This window comes from Desmodus rotundus, chromosome 13 (assembly GCF_022682495.2).
Source record: "Desmodus rotundus isolate HL8 chromosome 13, HLdesRot8A.1, whole genome shotgun sequence".
NCBI lineage: Eukaryota > Metazoa > Chordata > Mammalia > Chiroptera > Phyllostomidae > Desmodus > Desmodus rotundus.
The window spans coordinates 29,939,050-29,958,125 of NC_071399.1; the positions used below are offsets into that span (position 1 = coordinate 29,939,050).

At 42.2% G+C, this 19,076-nt stretch overlaps 1 protein-coding gene and 1 long non-coding RNA gene across 5 annotated transcripts in view; one reads left to right on the forward strand and one right to left on the reverse strand.

Annotated features, from left to right (window-relative positions):
* ARHGEF7 (Rho guanine nucleotide exchange factor 7) overlaps positions 1 to 19,076 on the reverse strand; it is a 136,159-nt gene that overhangs the window by 93,881 nt on the left and 23,202 nt on the right. For all 3 annotated transcript variants that reach the window (XM_045186729.3, XM_045186730.3, XM_053916305.2), the window contains exon 2: positions 10,296 to 10,382. In XM_045186729.3, coding sequence (XP_045042664.1) covers positions 10,296 to 10,382 — 87 coding nt within the window. The remainder of the gene's footprint in view (positions 1 to 10,295; positions 10,383 to 19,076) is intronic.
* LOC112321555 (uncharacterized) overlaps positions 10,635 to 19,076 on the forward strand; it is a 28,260-nt gene continuing 19,818 nt past the window's right edge. Inside the window, exons 1-3 of one of the 2 annotated variants that reach the window (XR_006653780.3) lie at positions 10,640 to 10,841; positions 11,044 to 11,226; positions 16,784 to 17,458. This is a non-coding gene — a long non-coding RNA (uncharacterized lncRNA). Of the gene's footprint in view, positions 10,842 to 11,043; positions 11,227 to 16,783; positions 17,459 to 19,076 lie in introns of those variants that run through there. The other variant, XR_002976536.3, reaches the window with a different exon arrangement.

The following is a 19,076-nucleotide window of genomic DNA, read 5'->3' on the forward strand; positions in this document are numbered from 1 at the left end:
GAGTCAGAGACTGATCAGTTGCTTGATGATGAAAATCTTGTACAAAGGTAATACAGAACTCAGAAGCAGGTGACTAAATTTACAAAACACAATGTTCAGATTCTTGAAAGAAGAGGTAATGTCTTCTCTTCCACATGCCAAAATGCACCCAACTTTCTAGTTTAGATGCCCAACACCACCCTCAAATGTCCTTTCCTAAACAGAGCCTGAGGTTCCAAAGGCAGTCTCATACCACCTGGCTAACACCATGAGTAACACTAATTCAGGAAGGATGATCAGGGGGTTCTAGGAGCATCAGGTGAAAGGTTTTGGGGGCATCACCCACAGAATACATATTAAGTACAAAAGAAAAGGGCATCTTTATAACTGAGAGATGTGGGGAACATGACCTTAGCTAAGTGAGGGAACTCGGCACTGGCAGTATGGAGTGCACTGACAGTAAGCTGGCTCTGATTTGACCCATGAGATTACAAAACATCACTTGTGTAGGATTCCTGCATGAAATGTTTAACCTGAATCAGATTCTGTCTAGACTGTATCACTCTACATTACAAACCCTGTATTCTTCAAAACAGTCAGTCATAAATGATAAAGGCAGAGGAACTCTTCTGGAAATGAAAGAGACTAACAAGAAATGAAACAAGGGGGCAACACATGACCCCTTGTTTGGAGCCTATATTAAAAAAAGAAAAAAGAAAAGAAAAGCTGTAACAGTCACTTGGAGACCACTGCACAAGTGTGAATACGGACTGTATATATGACGCAGTACAACTAAAACAATGGAAAAGGCCTTGGGTGTGCCAACAGTACCTTGGTTATATAGAAGAATGTTCTCATTTAAACAATATACATACTGAGTATTTAAAGGTAAGCATTATGAGGTACACCACATTCAGGGGTGTCCAACCTTTTGGCGTCTCTGTGCCACACTGGAAGAAGAGTTGTTCTTGGGCCACACATGAAGTACACTGTGACACGTAAGCACAAAAAAATCTCATAATGTTTTAAGTAAATTTACGATGTTGTGTTGGGCTGCATTCATAGCCATCCTGGGCTGCATGCAGCCTGCTGGTCGCAGGTTGGACACCCCTGGATGGTTAACAAAATACAAGTGTGTCCAAAGGCTCAGAGAACAAAGGGGCAAAAGTGTCCACACAGCAGTCTGAGTGAAGGCACAGGATGTTTACACTAGTCTTCCAACCTATCCATTAGTTTTAAATTTTTCAAAGTAAGAAAAAGGGGGAGGGCATATTATGAGGCTCTCTCTAGCATTCCCTAACCAACCCAATCCCTCTTCTAAGTAGAAAAGCATTTCACTCATTATCCACAGATCTTTCCTATAAATAAGAATTCAGCTGAACAATTCTGATAGGCTCAACATCACTTCTTCAAGATCTCAATTGTTGCCACATGGATTTCTCTCAAATTCCCACCACAGCTGAGCTGACCTGGTTTCGCAATGAGAAGGATGGAGAAAAGTATACTTTCCTCTCTGCCTTGCCTAAGCTGGGCAGGATTCTTGGCTCTTCAAGCATGGGAGAATCGTGTGGTTCCCTCTCCCAGCCTGCTCTCTGCTGACCTCATCACACCCTAATTTTAATGAACCAGCTGCATCAGTTTAAACACCAAACTGATTAAACCAGAAAACTATCCAAGGGGACCCTGGAATCAGTATTTTATTATAGAAGCTCCACACTCTGCAACCCAAGAGGATACTACCCATTCTAACCTCTAAGTCTTCCCTAAAGAGCAAGCTTACATACTCCGTTTGTATCAAAGTAGAAAATATCAATGGTCACAGGAAGTAATATTGTATCACTTCTCAACTCAAGGACCAATCAGTTGCTCTAAACTGTCAGAGCAAATACCCAACATAGACTAATATAAATATTCTGGTTAGAAAGTTATTTTTTAAAACATAATCAAATGCAGACTTCACATCTAAATATGATCTGAAACGCCCTGGATTTTGTTTTGTAGTTATTCCTGAGAACTTGTCCTCACTGGCTCCTAGGACTTAAAGGAATTCTTTGGGGACACAAACTGCTTCAGGACAAGTACTTGTCAGGAAAAAGAGGGGTGAGAGAGAATTTCTCCTTCCTACAAGACCAACTGGGATTTTCCTGATTTGTTTTTAAGTGAAAGTAAAAAAGTGATGACTAAAAGATATTCAAAGAAACCTACTGTACTAGACTTAAAAAAGGTGACAAATAGGAAATACAGAAGGGAATGACATCAAAAGGCAAAACACCACACCAAGGGACTGGAATTTCCTATGGCCAGAGAAGGCACTCACACTACCTCAGCATTCTCAAGACCACACACGCCCATGAGTTCCAGATTCTTACTGTTCCCACTCATTGCTCATGACTGACATTATTTCATTTTCCACAGGGTCTTACTGGAAAGTAAGAACATGAACCCTTCATAAAGAATTTTCCCCACCAAACTGGTTGGTGTGGCTCAGTGGATTGAGTGTCGGCCTGCAAACTGAGAGGTCACCTGTTCGATTCAAAGTCAGGGCACATGCCTGAGTGGCCACGTGCCCAGGTAGAGGTGTTTGAGAGGCAACTGATCGATGTTATCTCTTCCACATCGATGTTTCTCTCCCTGTCTCTCTTCCTCCCTTCCCCTCTCTGTAAAAATAAATACATAAAATCTTTTTAAAAAAGTTTTCCCCACCAATTGGCCAACATTGGACATCCTTGTTCAACTGTAAAATGAAAAATACACGTGACCTAATAATATTCAAAATAATGCATGTTTCATACACAAAGAAACACACTTCTTTCCCCCTCTCTGGGCCAGTGATGATGCATCTGAGGCTAGTGAGAGGCCTTCCCATCAATACCCATACATGCCTGTGTGGTCAGCTGAGCCAGCCCAGAAAAGCCAGCAGAGAGCAGCAGCAGCACCTGAAGTGACAGCTGCAAGCACAGCACTGGCTTTAACAGTCTAGCACAGCCCGCGCCGCCCTCAGTGAGCATGGCTCTCCTTACACTCCACACACATGCAGAATGCATCATATCCAACACCTGACACATCTCACCTTGATCAGATGCCTCTACCTGAGCTGTTTCCAAAACCACCAACAGGCTATGACCAGTTTGTAACAGGAGAAAAAGATTCTGGGCCCCTTCCAGCGTGGAGACAAAAGATTGATAATAGAGTCTTCTATTATCATCAATCACACATGGAGTTCTTCAACACACCTGCCTCCCATCCCCCAGATTCTCCTACAGTCTCCCACAGTGGGAACTACAGAAATTTCCTGTCCATGTGTAAGGAATCCAAGAAAGCTCTGGACATTTTGCGCCACATCTCCCCCAATGGAGGGGAAAGAGGATGCGCAGAGCTTCTTTTCCACTGCTGCTCTCTATGGGACATGTTCAGTTTCTCTTATACCAGATCTATATAAATTTGTCAAATACAGTTTTCTAGCCATGCTCAAGGTCCTTCCTGATCTTAAAACTCTAGGATGCTAACACCAGAACTGCCAGGCCCCCAGGCTGCCTCCTGCTGTGCTCTGCAAAAGGTAAGCCATCACTGAGAAGAGCCAGGACCCATAACAACTCCTCAGCTACAGTCAGGCTACACAACATGGCCAGCTGCCAGCTTCTCAAGCTGACCCTTGTTTATTCGGATCAGCAGATAGCTACTTCATAAAATGAGGGGGGGAAGCTACCTTCTGAGTTATACTTTAGTTAGAAATAGTTCATGAAGCAAGGCCCTGAAAGAATAAAACAAAAATGTAAGGAGTGATGATAAAAAAGAAAAAATGTGAATGGGGGTGGGAGGTGGGGAAAAAAGGCTACACTGTGAGAGAACAGATGGGACTCTACAGAATGCTGAGCCCCTTTACCAATGGTCTGGATGGGGCGCCCCACAGGGTTTTTACCAATTCAACAAATACCTACTTGGTGCCTGTGAAGTGAGAGACACCAGAAACCCGAATAGTAAACAAAGACACAGAACCTGCCCTCCGGGAGCAGACCAGGGAAACATAGATACAAGTAATGATGCTGTGCTGACAGAGGCAAACAGCAAAAACAGCCTGAAAGACCTTGGGAAAACCATGCAGATGGCCACCTGAAGAAGGGGCTTCTGGCACAGAGACAGGATGGGCATCAGGAACAGCCCCCAAGGTAGATGCAGGCACAGCCCATTTGAACCTGGCCCCACCCCTTGGCAGCTGAGTGACCATAGCTCTGTCCCTCAACCTCTCTTCTAACATGAAAGTCATTATAAGGTTTAAACAAGTTAATACAAGTGAAGCCACCAGAACAGTACCTGGTACAGAACACAGGCCACTATATGTAAAATTAAACAATCAACAAATGCTACTCAGACATCTCAAACAGTCTGACGTGCCTGGAACAGAAAGTCCAAGAGCACGGGGGAGGGCAGGTAGGAGTGGACAGAGTTCAAGTCATGAGAAGTCCCAACCACTATGGCAAGGCTCCTGGGAACAACCCTCTGAATGATGGGGATCAGGGACAGACAGACCCGCAGGACACCAGGCTGGACGCCACATGGGCTACCCCACAGGTGGCAGCATTACATGAGGAGATATGAGGAGCAAGTGGAATCAATACTCAAGACCAAGACTAAGGGCCGAGTGCTGAAAGTTTGCTTCTGGGGTAGGAGAGAGAGAGAAACTGTTTCTTTCTAAGCCTTGGAGTATGCTATGTACACATCTTACTTGAACAAAAGGAAGTTTTCAAATGCAACCTAATGACATGCCCTTGGCATCCTCTAAGTCCTACGCCGCTAGCCCAGAGGTCGTATTTTCATAGTAGTAAAATAGCCTCACTCTTTTACTACATGGTGTAAGTAATGCCAGTATTTGCTAAATAACTAATTAAGATACGAGTTATACAACTCTGACTGGCTGCATTGAAACAACTTACAATGGTTACCCAAGGAGGCCTGGCAGGCAGACCTGAAGTATGTGTCCTACATCAAGTGCGAAATTAGAATCATGGGCTAGGTCCTGTTACTAAACCGGTAGCTAGTGGAGGAGGTAGAAGTTTCACTGAATAGGCTTTGCAGAAACCTTATAAACACCTGGCCTGATGCTCAGCTCTAAGTCCCCTTCGTGGAGGCACTGGAAGAGTTAGACGCAAAGTGAGAACATACCCTACGAGCCTATCCTCCCCTTTCACCCTGAAGTTCTCCCACTGGGAAATGCATACTAACTCCCACTTCCCAGCTCTCATAATCCCAACACCAGAGGAAGGCTTTCTCAAAAGGATCCTTAAACAAAACCCTGAGTCTACCTCACCTCCTGTCATTACACTGGGGGAACAGTACTGCCTGGGAAGCTGGGGCAATTTTTAGTGCACAAAAGATATTATCTTGAGTTCCTAGCAGAAGCACTGTCACAGCAGGCATGGATGTGGACTGAGATATGCATCATGTCTTCTTCTTGTTCCTCCACCTCCTCTTGTCTGGGATCAGGAATACAGTTTATTAGGCTTACCCAGCCTGCCTGGGCTTTAGCCTTATTAACTCAACAGATAATAGGAACCACCTTCACTTTTCCCTTTTTACACTTAATTCCAACCTAATCTATTCCTGTGTCTCTTCAGGGTCTTCACTGTTCTAGTGAGGAGGGACAGTGGAATGTTCTTCTGGACCTTGGGCAGGTGCTGTACTTCCCAGTGCCTGAGTTTTTCTAATCATAGTTTGGGGGTAATAACCTAATAGAGTTGCTTAAAAATTGAGTTTAAGAACAGAGTCCAGAACATAATAAGCACTGAGAAAATGCTGCTTATTCTTGTTATCTATCAGACACCTTCAAAGAATAATTCCACCAAGCTAAACCAGCTACACAATTTACATGATCCAGCACAAAATGAAAATGCAGAGGTTCCTTGTTCAGTATGTTTTAAGAATCTGAGATGGGGACAGCAGAGCATTAAACCAAATGCAGGGCCATGTGTCACTGACTACAAGGGTCAAACACCCAAAAGGCTATCCCTGCCACAAGCTGAATTCTCCTGAGAACTTACCTATGGTCCTTGCTACAAGCTAACAGTATTGCCTTACAATCATTAAACAGTTCAACTACCTCCAGGCCAGGTGGCAGCATGCTTGCAAGAGCCCAGTCTGTGGAGCCACAGGATCCAAGTTCAACTCCTCTTTCACTTGTTGGGCTATGACCTGGGACCTCTTAACCATCCAAAGTCTCGATCACCTCATCAGCAAAATGCGGAAAGTGCCATCTTCTTTGCAAGATATTTGGGAGGATTAAACAAAAGAGTATAAATGAAATGCCTAGGCACATCATTGTACTCAACAAATGTTAATCCCATTTAATTTCAAAGATGACTATATTTCTCCAGCCTCTTCACTGATCTACACTTGCCCTGTCCAACTTGGGACCACTCCCTATGTGAGCTATTGAGCATTTGAAATGCTGCTAATCCATAGTGAGATATGCTGTGAGTGTGACAAATACACACCAGATTTTACAGACTTAATATGAAAAAACAAAGAAACAAGCTCACTGATATTTTTCTATTAACTACGTACTGAAAGAACATCATTATGGATACAGCAGGTTAAAGAATGCATTATTAAAATTCATGTTTCTTTTTACTTTTTTAATGTGTTATTGAAAATTTTAAATTACAAATATGGCTTACATTGTATTTCTATCAGATAGTGCTGATCTAGATACACAATGCAGTCTGTCTGGATTGCAAAAACAGTACACACCCAAAGATCTGAAACTGGAGGGAAGCTCTAGTTATCTGCATGGAAAAGCAGTCCAGACACAGAGGTGACTAACTGCTCACCCTACAAGACACTTTGACAAGGAGCTAAGAGATAAGACCGCGTCAAGTTTGATACTTTTTGCCAGGAAAAATTAAAATAGAATGATAATATCTGAGCAGAATTTGGCTTTCTTTGCTTTTAAGTACCTACGAAATGTTTGGAGAATACCCTTTTCACCTCTCAAATGACCCTTTTCTAATTACATAACTTATAACAACTACTTTAAAAGGCAAATTCTAGTAAAGGCATAAACTGATTTCAAAAGTTTATTCAGTAAGTCAATCAATAATCACTATGTCATTACCTACTATTTCCAGCTTACCACCTAGTCAATAATACAGAAGATGACTAGCTAAGAAGACTGCTGTGTAGCCTCATAAACCTTCAATGCAAAGCTGCAGTAAACAGCTTAACTATCTGTCTGAATCTAGGATGAAGGTAGCACTTGGGTGGGGTACTCCATCCCGAGGGAAAACACTGTAGACAAACTTTTGTCTTTATTCAAATTAATTCTTACGCCTACATCAACAAGTTTTAAGTTTCCACATAAGCATGTGTTAATTATTTTAATAGTATTTTAAAATATTCTTTTGGATGACATCTCAATTATAACCTTGGCTAAAAATCTAGAAGAGAATTGAGCGTTAGGGCAAAGAAGTATCATAAATAAGTTTGTCCTTCAGGAAAACACACAGAAGATGAGTGTTTTAGGAATACACAAGGCCATTTCTTTCCCAAAACCTCTCTCTCACTCAATAAACCAGCCCAGTTGATCACAGTACTGGAGAGCCCACCTGAATACTTTTCCATACTCTCACCAGATACTGGAGAGAAAGCGGAAGGTAACTGCAAATGTCTGAGGTTTTCAACTTAGATTTCCTATTCTAGCAGCTTTTCTTTCACATCCCCTTTCAAAAGTCCAAAGGTGTTCAAAACTTTTAAAAGCCCCTACTTTTGACCTACCAGTGCCCTATCAGGGAATTTCTCCTTAACACATAATCAGCAATGAAGGATTTTGTTCAGAAATGTCCATCACACAGTTCAGTGTTTACAATAGTGAAAACTTAGAAATAACCTCTATGTCCAAAAATGGGAATTACCACTAGGAACTATGAGACACCCTTTAAAACTAAATAGACAAATATTTAACATGAGAAAACAGTCATACTATATTAATTCAAAGCATATTACAAAACATTATGTATACTATGATATCATGGATATTTTAAAAGTATATTTACATATGTGCAAAGGGGAAAAAAAGACTGAAAAATATATAATAATTTTAACACTGGTTACTCTAGATGTAACATTAGACCTTTTTTTCATTTTTTTCTTACATTTCTCTATTTCTTGGATTTTATATAATGAATATGGATTACTGGGTAAAAAAAATTTTTTTAAATACACAGCAATGTGGTTCAAACTACAAAAAAACTATTATAATAATAGCTACTATTTAGCAACTAAAACACAAGGCACTGTTCTAACAATAAATGCAAACTGTACAATATTCCTTCAAAATTAAAATTCCTTTCATGATCAGAACAACTCACTGGGGCATAATACCTGACTTTCTACAGGTAATTAAAATGTGTATGCATTAAAATAATAGGAAAAGTAACTACAATGTTCAGTTCCTCTTTTCTTTAAAAAAAATCTTAGGATAGTTTAAAGTGGTGGCAAACAAGAAAATACATATACCAAAATTAGACAGTCTGTTACAAAGAAGTCAGTCTAGCCAAATCCCTGAAAAACAAAAACACACTTTGATACTTATAACTATAAAGCAAAAACTAATCTAGAATACAAGCTGTCAGTTTTAAGTTTTGTGTTTATAATTTCAAAAGGTTTCTTGTCAGTCTTCCACAATTTTATGAAAATGTGTAAAACCTAGAATGCATTTCAAAAGAGCCAAAGCCCTTCCCCACTCACTTTCTTCCTACATATTTTCTTTTACAACCACTGGGCGATGGCTGCACTGTGGTCCAAGTGCAAGGCCATCTTCTGAGGAACAGACCTGTCCCTTCACACCACAGATGAGAACAAGCCTGGAAGCCCAAACTGAGTCCACACAAACTCCTTTTTCAGAGTAACTTCATAAAAATCAGAGCGACGATTTACGAGGTTTTTGATGTGTTTTTTTTTTTATTATCTCCAATGTAATTAGGAGTTTTAAGGGTGACTTACAACTGACCTTGATAGAAGGCTAACAAAATTTGCCTCTATTTGCAGTTTAACAGAAGTGATATTTAGTCTTTTAAAACAGCACAAAATAAGTCATAATTTCCCTTTAGCTTAAAAAAATTGCTATCAACTGAACTTCATCAATCAATTATTGAAGGTCTACTATGTGTCAAGCACTGTTCTAGATGCTTGGGATATGTCAGTTAACGAACTTTTCTAAAACACCTTTAAATAAACTCAATTCTTTTTAAAAACTCACTATATGACATTTCAACAGCAACCTCTGGAAAACTAAGGATATTTTTTTAACTTTCTTTAAAACAATACTTTCTTTAAAAGTCTTATACTGAAGTTGTCAGATTATAATCTTATATGCAAACTGAGTTCCAAACTTAATATAAATAAACAAGAGTCATTAGTTTGAAAAGGATAATAAAATCCCACAACAAAGGTTAAGAAAAAGCAAAAATTGCTACAAGCAAAGCTTATTATCAGAGCCCAGTAAGGAAGTCCACCTTATACCAGGTTCTGCCAAGGATGCTTTCATGTCTGTAATCTAGAAGCTTTGTGTAACGCCCAGGCTGAGCGTGCTAACGTGGAAATGGCAGAAAAAGCAAGCTTTAAACACAAAACTGACTAAAGCCACATTAGCCTGTAATTCTGAGGTAAAAGTACAGCTAGATTTCTGGATCTAAAGCACTACCCCAAGATTAAGACAAATCACATGTTCAAATAAGATGAAAAAGAGAAGTTTCCAGAGCGCTTCCCGTGTAAAGCTGTATTTAGAATATCAACAAAACCTTAAGCAACCTGGAAGAGACATACCACCCAGTGTGCTCCCCCAGACACAGGCTGGCATTTCTCTAAACTAAACATCAAATATTAGAGTAAAAACCACCTAATTTCTGGAAGAAAAATAAAACACATTAAGGAGTAAGGCAGGAAGATGATTGGGGACCCATTTATTTCTTCACGGCTTTCCCTTCTAGGGATTCTGACGCGCTCACCCAGATTCAGTTGCGAATCATTGGAGAACCCCTAAAAGCATTTAAAGCTGAGGCAGGTGCCAAAGAATCAGATCGCACCTTTGACAGATAGTTGTCGAAAATGCGAATCACCGGCACCACGAGCTACTGAAACCACTTTTCTCATTGCAAAAAAGGCAAAGTATGGGGCTCCGTACAGCGGCTCCTCCCTACCCTGGGACCGCGCTCACAACCTGGGGCGGCCCGCGAACAGGATCTCGGGCCGATACCCTGGCCGTCTAGCCCCTGTCAACGCCCAAGACCCCCTGCTCCGCGACCCCCGCGGCCGCACCCGCTCACCTCCAGGCGCAGGGAGGCCCCGCAGCCTCGCAGAAACTCGCGGATGTTGCTCAGGCACTCGCTCTCGCTCCGGGGCTCCGGGTAGACCTGCAACACAGAGCACAGAAACTGAGCAAAGCGAAGAGGCCGCGGACGGGCCCGAGACGAACCAGCCGCAAGCCCAGCAGAGGCTCCGGCGCGGGAATCTGGCTGCCCGGAGCGCCCCCAGTTGCCCGCCAGTTCCCCCGCTTAGCCGCTACCTCCTCTCTCCCTCTTTCCTTCCTCCGGGATGCACCAATCTCTGGCCCTCTTCCCTCGCCAGGAAGAGGACGGGCGCAGGAAGTGACGTCTTCAGACCGCGCACCGGACGGTACCCCGCGCGACCTTTTCCGGTCCTCGGCCTCGACCTAGCAAACGCGGTCCACCTGGCCCCGTGCGCAGCCGCTTCCTCCTGGCGCCCAGTGCTCATCCTCCGACTCGGCCCACCTGGCCTGGCCCGCGCGCCCTGCTCCTGCTGACACCTGGAGCTGCACCTCAGACGCGGCCCGCGTGGACACAGACCGCCAGGTCCGGAGGAGCCCGAGTGGGCTCGGCCTCGGTGACTTCAGCAACCTCAATGGAGCTGGAGAGAACTCAGTGTGCCTTGAGTTCTCCCCTGCCCCGGGCTCAAGGCAGAAAGGAACTAGCATTCTAATATGGTTTTAAATAATTAGGAACATAAATTATGCTTGTTGGAATCACAATGCAGCATTTCTTTCCCCAAATACAGGCCATGTGCTACACGAATGATTAACCAAAAGAGCCGGTTACATACAAATCGCCGAGTAAGTCACCTGGGGAGGAATTGTGGCGAATGCAGCCTCCACCACTGGTAAAGAGCAGCAAGGAGGGCTCCTGCAGTCTGCCCGGTGCTTGGTCCAAGGTAGAATTGTGACAGCTACCCGTCACACATGTAAGTAATTATTGGCAGCATCCCAAGAGACATTAAGGAAACCAGGTACAGTACCAATTACACAGAACAATCAAGGGAGAAGTATGAGGACATCAGAAGAGCTTTTCATTGTGTTCTGAACTGCATATGAAGACTAAGTTTTGGCAGTTACATTTAACCATCATCCAGTATTCTAGCATTTTTGAGGACATTGAAGGCCCTTTGTACTGTCCTCTAGGGGGAAATCAGGCCCTTCCATTAGGCCTCTCTTGGGAATACAGTGGTTTCATCTCAAAGTGCTCAGATCTTTTACAAATCAAAACAAAACCAGCATGTTGAGAGGTGTGGAGAGGGAGGAAATGAGACTTCCCCCCCCATACAGTGTGAAAATTCTTCGAAGAAAGTGCTAACGTATTTCCCTCCAAATTGAACAGATTTGTTTATGTAGAACAGCAAAACCAAAGTGGCTTCCTACTTCATTTTGCTTCTCTCCCTAAAAGAATCAAAAAGTCTATGTATCAAATGTGTATTTAGTATCTAAAATCTTCATGTTAAATAGTTGCAAAGTATTAATTTCAGACATCCTGATGACATTTTAAAACTGACCTGGTAAACATTCTTTTTAAAAAATATATCCAACAGACTCTAAATACAGTAGACATAATACCCATTTTTCCACATAAGGGAAAAAAATTATGAACATGCTCTTCTTTAAAAAGTCAGAAATTTCACATTAATTTTTTTCTCCTTTAACTCATTTCCTTTGAACTTTCCCCACAAAATTGTGCTCTGGGGTGATACATGTTTGTGCTTAAAAATGATACTGCTCACATTGTTTTCCCAAGAGGCCCACACAAATGTAGTTAGTCCTCATTCACTGATTCTTTGTTTGTAAACTCGCTTATTAGGTAAAATGTATGTGTAACCCCCAAATCAGTACTTGCGACACTTTCTCAGTTATAGATAGGTTCATTGAAGCGAGAAATTTGAATTGCCTTATGCACACATTCCGAGCTGAACTTGAACCAAGGCCATGTTCTGTGCCATCTTGTTTTAGGCATAATGTTAGGCAAATGTCCTTTTCACAGGCTACTAATGTCACATTTTTCACATTTTTGTGCTTTTTGTTGATTTCATTGTTTTAAATGGCCCCCAAGCTAGTCCTAAAGTACTGTCTAGTGTTCCTAAGTGCAAGAAGTCTATAATGTGCCTTACAGAGAAAATACATGTGTTAGATAAGCTTTCTGCAGGCCTGAGTTATAGTGCTGTTGGCTGTGCATTCAGTGTTAATGAATCAACAATACAGTATATCCAGAAAAAGGACAAAATTCACTAATCTGTACGTGAGGCCATTCTGAAAGTGCTAAAGTAACATCTGTAGTACATGATGGATCTATGGAAAAGATGGAAAAGCAGCCAAGTTTGTGGATTCATAAAATGAAGACCAATGAAAGTAGTGTAGTGGACAGCATTGTGAGGCTAAAGGTCAAAGAAATTTATGGTCATGTTACCCATGGTCAAGAAAGTGTTAAAACTTTCTCAGCTACTGCAGATTGGCTTGCACGTTTCAAGAGGCAATACTACATGAAAAATGTTGACTTTGCAGATTTGGCAGATCATGAGGCTGCAAAAGAATTTTTAAAATATCTGCTAAGCACTATATATGAATAGGGCTATATGGAAAAGCAGGCTTTCAATGCTGACGAGACAGGCTTGTTTTACAAGAACGTTGGCAAATGAATCTATGTAACACAAATGGCCTCCAAAACTCCTGGCTTAAATCATGCAAAGACCATGCAGCCTTGCTATTATGTGCCAATGCCAAGGAGTGCAAACCCTTAATGGTACACACAGCACAAAAGCCACAAGCACATAGAGGGAAAAACCTGAACTGTATGCCAGGCCACTGGAGGTGGAACAAAGGAGCATAGATTGAGTCCGAAATAGCCTGGGATTGGTTCCACAACTGCTTAATCCCAGAAGTTGAATGCTATTTCCAAGGCAAAAACTTTGCCTTCAGGGTTTTGTTAATTTTGGATAATGCTCCAGTTCATTGCCACAAAGAACTCGAAAATGCCCACCCCGATGAAGAAGTTCTCTTCATGCCCCCAAATGCTGCATCTTTTATCTAACCCCTCACTCGGCATAATAAAAGCTTTCAGGGCACACTACACCAGGAAGCTTTATGGCACTGCTTTTGAGGCTCTTGACGCCAGTGAGGAAACCACCATAACGGACTACTGGAAGTCAGTCACTATTCACAGTGTTACTGATTATACTGGCACAGCCTGGGATGGCATCAAGCAGGCTACTATCAATAACTGCTGGGGAAATGTGTGGCCAGACTGCATGAAAAATTTCGAAGGGGTTACAGAGAATATTAAAAACAGCATCGAAAGCATAATGCATATTGCACAGCAATAAGTGGAGATGGTCTCAATGACATGAAGGAAAAAGATGTGGAAGAAATTTTGACAGAAACAGCAGTAGAACCCACCAACAATGACCTGGATAGCAGAGGAAACCTGGATGTTTCCTTCAGAATGGAAGGAATTTTATGATGTAACTTGATTCTTTGAAGCCTTCTGAGTTACACAAAGTTCAGATATAACCTATCATAAATAAAAAATTTTAAATCATCAGGTAACAGTTTGATTAGGGTCCCTTGCAATTCTGTGAAAGCTAAGAAGTAGAAATCTCTGAGCTGCAAAATTCCAGTCCTTAAAGTTAATGACTTTTCAACATCATGAATACTTTTACTTGTCCCTTCGTTAGAAGGCCTTGAGGTTTTCCATCTTGCAGTAGTGTACCTCAGGAAGACAATATTTAGGGGAACAGTCTGCCCTTTTATGTGCTGTGGGAGAAAAGCCATTGTGAAAGTGGAGGTGAGATGACTGAACCAGCATGATGCCCTCCTTGGTCACAGGCACCTTTCTCGGGCTAATCGATTTTAGGGAAGTGCGTATGCAAGTTGAGGATCTGGAAATGGATTCCCCTAAAGCTATCCCATGCCTTCAAAAGCCATCGTGTGTGTGTGGCTAGCTAGTTCAGCGTATACTGTACCTCAAACAACATACCTGTTTGGAAAACTAATGTGAAAGAGTCAAAACTTTATAGTAAGCAGTCTCTGACTCTGCAACATAACATGCTGACCTTGGACAAGTCACTAGACCCTTCTGGTCTATGCTCTGACCCCCAATTTAAGTCGAGTATATTCAGTCTTTCTCACAAAGCTGTTGGGAGGATCAAATGGAAATGCAAAGAAGAGTGAGACAAGGTCCCTGCCTTCAGTGAGGCCGGGAAGAATTGCACGCAACATGGCATGTAAAACCACACAGATGGACACCCAGAACCATGGAGGCACATAGAAAAGAAAGAAATTTTATAGATGTGTGGCAGGGGCTGAGGCTTAACCAACTCAAAAGGTGACATCTAAGTTGGGGATAAGACAGTGAGAAAGCATATGGCATTGCATTTCCAAAGGTGTGACATTCAAGAAGTCCATGGTGTTTTGAAGGCTGGTGAGCAATCAAAGACAACTGATTATTCAGTTGATCAGATCATGGGTGAAACTACAGTAGAAAAAAAATACGTGTGAGATATGATGGTACAAAAGAAGGTGTGTAAAGTCCCCCTTATTTTGCTAAGGAAGCTATATGAATAAGTGAGCACATGAAAAAGTGTTCGTCATTAGTTATCAGGGAAATGCAAAATGAAACTACAGACACTACCACACACCGCCAGAATGGGTAAGATGGAAAAGGCTGACAATATCAAGTATTGGCAAGACAGAAAGCGATTGGAACACCCACATACGACTGGTAGGAGTTTAAAGTGGTGCATTTGGAAAACTGCAAGTTTCTTGCAAAGTTAAACATACCTATGACCCAGCAATTCCTCTCCTAGGTATTTATCCAAGAGAGATGAAAACGCCCACAAAAAGGCATGTACAAGAATGTTCATAGCTTTATTTGTAATCACCAAAGGCAAGCACTACTCAGGTATTTAGAGAAGAGCTCTGGCCTCAAATGACCAACAACTGCCCAGTTCACTTTCCAGAAATCCTGTCCCAAGTTCTCCACATTAATAAACTCCAGGCTTAGCCCAGGCTAGTGTGGCTCAGCTGGTCCCAGAGACTGAAAGTTCACAGGTTCAATTCCCAGTCAGGGCGTATACCCAGGCTGCAGGTTCAGTCCCCAGTCAGTGCGCATATGAGAGGAACCCATCGATGTTTTACTCTCACATCAAGGTTTCTCTCCCTCCCGTCCTCTTGTCTCTTAATAAAAACATATCAATAAGCATGTCCTCAAGGTGAGGATAAAAAATTTTAAAAAAAGAACTCCAGGCTTTTCCATCAAGAACTTTAATCCGGCAGAGACATAGGTACTCCCAAAATCACTGTAACTTTCCTTTCAAATATGACTTTTGTACTTAATAGTTGATGAAGGGTGTGTCTGACGTCCTGAGAATATGCTACAAACTAAATCATGAAGCAATGTTAAGATCAGACTTCAGAGACCTCCACAGCTGTCCAGTTTCCTTCCCAACTCTTCTCCACTACCCACACCATGCCAAGAACAACCTGCTCCACCCTCAGTCCACACAAGGTGCCGACTCAGGCAACTGCCTTCTCTCTGACTGAATGTGTAGAGAGCTTGAATGTAGAGAAACTATGAGAAAAGAAAATAGGCAGGTCTAGCAAGGCAAACACTTAAAGTTCAGTGCTATCACAGCGATTAAGATCAAGAGTATACAAAACACAGCTGATACTATATGGGAAACACTTAACTCCCCAGGACCCTAGTCCTCAAAATTTCTGATTGAGTAGGTCTGAAATACAGCCCAGAAGTCAGCGTGTGTGCGCACATGCTTGTGCGAAATTTCCATCTGACTGTGTATATGTGTTTTTGAAATACCCCATCTGATTTTCAGCCAAGTTTGGAACCACTAATACTGTATAATTCAGTGTTTCTCAAATGGACATATGCATCAGAATCACCTGGAATAACATTACTAAGACCTGCCACAGAGTTTAAACTCTAGGTCTATGATGGAACCCAAGAATTTGGATTTCTGACAAGGTCCCAGAAGATGCTGATGATACCAGGACCATACTTAGAGAACTAGTGGGTACCAGTAGACTGGTTATTAAAGACATGTCCTGTTTTCCCCCCTTTGGAAAAACAAATTCCCAACTACAGAACAAAGGTCTTCCCATCTCTCTGCTGTCAACAGCCTCATCAACCCAGCTACAAAGATCACTTCCCCTGAGTACATGTGGTTCTGTCTGCAGTCCCGACCCTGTAGCTGGACCTATTGGTGCATGCCTTATTTTCACCATTAGACATAAACTCTCTGAGCGCAGGGGCCCATAGCACCTCCTGTTAAATAGACTAAATGACCTGCTCACTCCCGTCACCAAATTCACTAATCACAGAAGTGAGAGAACCTTATTGTAGAAAGGTTCTACATTCAAGGCAGACTGTTCTTTTATAGCTGAAGATACAGTAACACGGGATAGATGACCTGCACAAAATTATGCAGCTTGCTTACTTCATCCACCTTCTCTGTATTCCAGTATGCTAACCTGTGAAGACTGTAGCAACCAGGCTCCCCAGTACATTAGCTTCTGGTGGGATTCAGCCAATCAATGGCCCTAGCAGGAGGAACCAGGCTGGCAGCCACTCTGCTGAGCAGCTGCCCGACATGGCTGCAGTGACGCCCTGGAGCTGCTCACAAAAGCTGACTGTGTGCTTCCCACTCCAACTCTGCAATCAGTAACATCACCTTGGGAACTTGGAATCAGGCACAGAGGAAGTGTTTATACCACAGAAATTGGCAAACCCTACAAATCAGGGATCCTCACCACAGAGAGCCCATTGTTAAGCCTTTACCAACACACTACTGGCTGAATTCCTCAACTGAAGACCACAGTTCCTCCTATCAGGAGTCTTCTCCTGTGGCTGCAACTTTCACGGACTCCAGGAAACTGCTTTCCTCACCTTTCCCTTCAGGCCCAGGGGAAGCAGTGGCTTCCCAGAATACTTCCATATCATTACAGGTTGTTCTTATCCCTGCCCATACTTTGTAAATATCCTCTTCATTAAACTCTCCCCAACCACTGTTTAAGTATGCTAATCTGCTTTCTGCTGGGACCGAAACCTACTGAGCTTCTAGTGGTACAGTTAAAAATAGAACAGTGTCACAACAGAAGATGGGAAATAATTTAGAGAAAGGATTGAATCAATTATCATACTTCCACAAAACAGAACACCACCCACCACATAGCCTTTTAAGAAGAGGCAGTTTTATATACTAATATGTTACAATCTCCTAGTTACAGCAAATAGGGGAAAGGAACATAGGGAACAGTACATATAACATGCTACCTTTTGTGTAAAAATAAGAAAAAAGAAAAGACAAGAAGAAAAGGTGTGTGGGAGTTTAGAAATGCATGGAATATCTTCGGAAACACATGTCACTTGCCTCCAGGGAAAGGAAATGGGACTAGAAGATGGGAAGAAATTTGCTTTTTACTCTACTTTTTTGTACCTCTTCAGTTTTGTACCACATGCAAGTATTATTAAGTAAATGCATTTTTAAAAGTAAGAAGGAGAACAAGTTAATGTTCTCCTCAGGCCATGGTGCCTTCCCAGTCCTTAGTGCGCCCAGCCATCAGTGTGTTGGGGTCCTTGTAGGACCAATCTCCACCACTCCAGGCCAAGATGCAATGCCATGTTTAAAATCCTGAGCTCAGCTTCTGAAAGTCTAATTAGCACTTATTAATGCATCTAACTTTTAATTACCTGGTAGCCAGTGCTTTATTCTAATTAGACTGAAGCTATCTCCTGGCCAGGACTGACTGAGCTCTCCCACAGCATTGTGTGCTCATCCAACACTCAGTGACGTTCAACGGAGTGAAAATGTAGGTCGGCTGAGCCCACTCGGCAGCCTACCGGGCAGCCCTTCCTCCAGATCGACTGGAAAACAAACGAAGCACCCAGCAGAAATCTCGAGGATTCAGTTGCTAAGTACCTTCTCAAAATGCATAGCCGAGGTTTGCAAGTAGTTTACTGAAAGAAATTCAAGCCTCTAATAAAGTATATTTTTCTTTTGCTTTCCTTCTTCAACTTATCCCAAAACCCAACTCTCCTGTGGATACTGCAACCATCCGGGGAAAAAGAAAATGTCTTCCATCAGTTTGGAACTAGCCAAACTCTAAATGTCAATAAGAAGTGTGAATGTACAAAGCCTCCAGTTCCCAAGCTTAATTCAGATATCCAAGACATGTGAAACGTCAAGGAGAGGCCCAGCGAGACTACACAAATTAACTTGTGTCCCCTGAGGTTTGGTTCCCACAAACTGCAAACGCATATTTTATGTCCTTTAGAAATGGTCACACCATCCAAATTCATACCAATGCCAAAAATGGACTTTTTTAAGTGTAAGCATAAAACATAATTCATCAGACAACCAAGAATAAACTGCACTGAAGTTATATTTTGTTCCCCCAGTAATGTTAGGTCAAAACACGCAGGTGTGTATTCATCAAGTGAGAGCACCCTGGAAAACAGCCCATGCCCTGTCTGGCTGTGATCCGGGCACCAGGGAAGCAAAAGTGCACGGAATGGGCTATTGTTAATGTCTCATTACATCCCCTAAGCAGATGCCATTTCTTATGCCTTTGAAGGATCTTGGTACAAGAACACAGAAGAGTACAAATTCTTTTTTTTTTTTTTTTTTTTTTTTTTTTTAATATATTTATTGATTATGCTATTACAGTTGTCCCATTTCCCCCCCCACTCCACTCCATCCTGCCCACCCCCCTCCCTCCCACATTCCCCCCCTATAGTTCATGTCCATAGGTCATA